At 36.3% G+C, this 5,065-nt stretch overlaps 1 protein-coding gene across 1 annotated transcript in view; it reads right to left on the bottom strand.

Moving 5' to 3' along the window:
* Window positions 1–5,065, bottom strand: part of LOC108578203 (neuroligin-3-like) — a 25,165-nt gene that overhangs the window by 14,853 nt on the left and 5,247 nt on the right. Inside the window, exon 2 of the mRNA XM_017941485.1 lies at window positions 1,222–1,531. Coding sequence (XP_017796974.1) covers window positions 1,222–1,531 — 310 coding nt within the window. The remainder of the gene's footprint in view (window positions 1–1,221; window positions 1,532–5,065) is intronic.

A 5,065-nucleotide genomic window follows, 5' to 3' on the forward strand; every position in this document is an offset into this window, starting at 1 on the left:
GTGGATTCTAAATTTGGAAAATTGAAAGTTTCAAGTGTACAAATTTCAAAATTTGAGGATTCCAAATGTGTAAACTTCAAAATTTGAAGTTTGCAAAATTTAGAATTTCAGAATTTCAACCGAAGGTAAGTCCACAAATTCCCCTCTCCGTTGTCTCCTATTACTATCATTCTTCGAACGTTTAGATTCGAATAATTGAACGGCTCATCGACTCTAATCACTAATGATACTCTTCAAAATATTCTAGCCATTTGCATCGAAGATAAAAACCAATGCAAGATCATTTTCCTCTGACAAATCAGCTTAGTTGAAAGAAATTCCAGCTTATCGAAGTATGGAACGTCGTAATATCGCCGGTGAATCGATATGACGTCGCTCGTCTATTATTCCTAACGAGATAATATTCGCAAAAAATGATTGTATCGAGCTGGCAGCCTCGCCTTGCAACACCGTGATACCAGCCAGCGTGGCCGAATATGCTAATGGACTTTGTAAAACAAGCCTGGGTCATTTACAATCCCGTTAATGAACCGCACTAATGTCCATGGTGGATTGCGTTGGTTCTGCATCTACTTTACATTTAATGAGGGGTAGAAGAGGTCTTCGATATACTCCAGAGGCGAAGACGTTACGCGAGTTCATCTTCAGGGGATGAAAAACGTTATCGATACCTCGATGGTAAGGGTGTTTCAAGCGATTGAGCATCAGAACAATTAATTAGCAGGGGAAAATTATGGGACGGCATATTGCAATATTAAACAATGAAAATTGTGGAATGCAATATTCTAATATTAAACAATATTCTCTTCTTTAGGATATTTTTTTAATTTTATAAATACTATATTCCTCTCCTTAATATATTTCTTAATTTTCCAAATGTTGAATTCTGCTGTCTAGAATATTTATCAATATTAAATTCCCTTTTCTTAGGATATTTATCAATTTTCTAAATATTATATTCCCCTTTCTTAGGATATATTTAATTTTCAAAATATTATATTCCCCTTTCTAGGAATACTTTTCAATTTTCTAAGTATCATATTCTCCTCTTTAAGATATTTTTTAATTTTGTAAGCACTATATTCCTCTCCTTAATATATTTCTCAATTTTCCAAATGTTACACTTTCAATTTCAGAATTATTCCAAACATCAACATTCCGCAAAATACATTTTTCAACGGTTGTATGATAATTTTAAGGACACGAATTATCGGTTCTTACCCGAATCCTTGGAACTCTGGACCCATGTACGACAGCAGATCATTCTGAAAGTCTGGCTTGATGACCACTCCGTCGACACTTGGGCCGAAAGCGCTCAAGAAGGTCGGAGGTTGTATATCGACCTGCATCAGCTCCTCGAGACTACGTTCTCGAAGACAGTCGACGATCAGCTCGTTGTCCTTGAGCAAATCCTCAGGGACCGAGCAGTTGACAGCTTTGGCGAGTTTCAGTGCGTAGGAAACAGGATCCTCGACCACTGCCCAAGATGATAACGCACTACCCGATAATAGGATGGCCCTTTTGAAGAGACCTGAGCAGAGCAAGCGTTCAGTATGTTAATTTGATGGTGAAACAGTATACAAAATTATTCAAAGAACACACGAAATGCAAATTTTCATATGGTAAAAAGAGAACAAATATTATTAATACTGCTACTTTGAAAATTCTAAACGTTATTAGGTTGGTGCATGTGAAACATAATTGTTTGAAATGAAACTTTAGATACGTTGTGTTTTTTCAAAAAGTAATGTATTTAATCGATATAATTTCCACACGATTCTATACACTTTTCCCAACGATTAACTAGATTCATTATTCCAAATTTATAATATACTAATGTTAATAATATTAATGTCTTTGAATGTTACTTTTGCAGTGTCCTCATTTCGAAATATTATAATTAAATTGTTAACAAAATTGAACTTTATTTGTAGTCTGTTGGGGAAAAGTCGAGTGAATAGAGGAGAATGTGGCAAAATTTCATATTTTTTATCGTGGATTATTTCAATAATTTTTTTTTAAAGCGTTATCATCGACGACCCTTTTTGGTTTATTTTCCAAGGAAAAGTCTGCAATCTTGAGCTTTGCACACTAACGTTGAAGTGTCTTAGTTTTTCCATAACCTTCTTCAAATGCTTGTACATTTTCAGCAGTTTTTACTGCAGCTTTTCCGAGTTTAAACTTATGTCAAAAATGCCGCGAATATCCTGATTATTCACACATCAGATTGTTAAGGCTTCGTTAGAACTAGTTTATGATACGGTCGCCTGTAGACGCTATTTTTGAAAAGGCAAGGTTTTACCCGTACCTGAATAGGTGGTACGTGACCTTAGCATTAGCTAAATTAATTTTCTGTCTCTCTCAATACCAATTACCGTGTCATAAACTTTAAGGAACCCAAGAGTCGGACGGCCACGGTGACCCGATCAACGGTACCGCGCTGACGTCACCTTGGGCCTATCCCCGTAGGGGTGAGAAGTCGCTCATCACCCCCGCTCCGAATCCTTCCCGCTACCTTTCCACAAATTCCATCCACCAATTGAATATTCGCATTTTTGTCACCCCGTTTTCCACTTCCATTCCCCTGTCAACCAATCAGTGCCATCACCGATACCTTAAAAACCACGCGTAAACGTGTCTTAGAATAGTTCAGAATAGTCAATAGTAAAGGGAACACAATTGCTAAGAATAATAGAAGAAGAGTTATTATAATTTACATAGTCTCTTATATTTGTAAGAGTGGTCCTTCGAGAAAAACAGATTGAACTCTAGTCGGCACACCACGTGCAATCTCTACAAAGCTCGATAGGTATCTCATTGAGATCCGACCACGAGCGTTAACACAGATAATAATGTTCGAACAATTGTATTATGATTGTTTTTACTACTCAATACATCTGTACCACAGAAAATTCTTTATTCTCGACAATTGTGTATAAAAATTTATTTAAATTCCACTTGTTGAACAACATTTCATTTGCACCAACCCAATATTTGAAGGATTCCTTAATGAAATTTTGTTGCTTTAAAATTGATTCATAATTCTACAATTGTGGACTCAAATTAATGTGAATTTCGAGAACAGCCAAGTGTTTATCACTCAACTAACGAGTAGAAATTCTGTTTGCAGATGATTTGTATAAACGTAGCATTCGTTTCGATTCTTCTCTGTTTCCAGCGTCCAATCAAGAGAAGTATGAAAATAATCGAAGAAATCCCACTTCTTCCCGCCAGTCGAGGGATACATTAAACGAACTCCTTTTAACCGCTATATCTATATAAAAGAGACTTCCGATAAACGTGGACAGTTTCGAAGGAAAGCTGGCTTCTGTCTTTGCCAAGAGAAACAACGACGATTTTCCAGCCGTCTACCACTCGAAAGTCTACGCCAAGAGAAATTGAGTTGTCGAGAGGAATAGCTTCGATTTCTCTGTATGGATTCGAATATTCCGACCGGGAAACGTTTCGAAAATATCGGCGGAGAAATCGGAGAAATTTAACGAGTTCTGGAAACTTCAAGTTGGTACACTTGAGTCAAGCAATATTGCATTTTTTCTCAAATATTTCAGATATTCGATTTTCTTAATATTAATTATTCTCGTTTCTCCTTTAAATTCTAATATCGGGGAATCTCCGATCTTCGAAATATTTCCAAGATTTCTGCTCGTCATAGTAAAAGTTTCCGCGCCGTTGTTCAGGTGTCTCCCGAAACTACCAGAAAGAAACTTCCATCAGACTTAATTAATCAGTTTCTGTATCGAACGGCGAAAGTTTTCGGAACAACGACGACGAAGTATCGAACGCAAAATTTCGGAACGTGTGCATTTTCATGTTGATAACACGAAAACTTGCAGATTAATTCCTTTAAACTAATTAACGTTCGAGGAAACTCCTGGTTCCTCGCGACAACGATAATAATACGGCGATAATAATTCGTCAAGTATTATCTTGCAGTACTTCAGCGCGAAGGATAAATTTCGAAGAAATTTTTCTCGGAAGAATTCAATACTTTTTGCACAAACTTTTCTCCGAAAAATTAAATATTTTTTGTAGAAATTTTTTTCAACTTTTCTAAATGGTAAATTTTAAACGGTATTTAAATTCGAATAGAATAATTACAGATGCAAAAAAAAAAGGAAGTGTGTTTTTCGATAACGACGTTCGAAGGGTGGAATTTCAAAGATGGAATAGAGTATAAATTACGATGAATATCTTCGCGTGGTTTTCTCCACGCGAGGTTCGACGTTAAGCAGGAAAAACGCGGTAGGACCCACGACAAAGAAGAAGGAAATTACACCAGAAGGAACGATATCGAACGAATAACAAGCACGCCGGTTGCGCTTTTGAGACGATTGTCACGTAGCGAGGATAATCGAGCGACCATTCTATCCTTGTCCTTCCTGTTTCGAGCGCGAGAAACTTGAGAAAATTTTCAAAGTGAATGCATCGTTCTGACGAGGGAGGATCCAGTCCAATGTATAATGCATTGTATGGAGGTGATGGTGACACTGATTATGTCGTTGCCAGTAAACGTTACCGTGTCCCGCATGTTTTCTCATAATTCTTTTGTGGGCTCGCATGAACCGAACCTTGGGATAGTTTTTTCTTAATCGCTAATTTTTCTGAAATAAGATCCTGATGGTACGTCGAGAATAAAATGATGTTAACTTATATTATAGGGAAATATTATTGTTGAAGTAAGTTCCTCAGCGACTTTGGTGTCCAATTAGGAAGATACACTACCTTGAGGCTTGTAACAATGAGCAAAAGTTTGGTCATTTTTTTTACAGGTAATTACGAAATGGAAAGTTTCAATTTTTTTAAAGAATGTAAATGTAACTTTCAGCTTCTTTCTCCAATTTTTGGAGAGCAGAAATGTTACAAAATGGAGGAGTTATTGCGAAACATTTTCTGCTATAAGATCGAATGCTGACCGCCATTGTCAACAAAGATTGAAACGTTTGAAATAAAGAATTTTTTTAATTTATAAACAAAAATGTATTACCTACAATACAGCTTACGCCTATTTCGATATGTGCATTATTCAATTTTTTAGAAACGTTAA

This window comes from Habropoda laboriosa, unplaced genomic scaffold (genome assembly GCF_001263275.1).
Source record: "Habropoda laboriosa isolate 0110345459 unplaced genomic scaffold, ASM126327v1 scaffold1554, whole genome shotgun sequence".
Classification (NCBI taxonomy): domain Eukaryota; kingdom Metazoa; phylum Arthropoda; class Insecta; order Hymenoptera; family Apidae; genus Habropoda; species Habropoda laboriosa.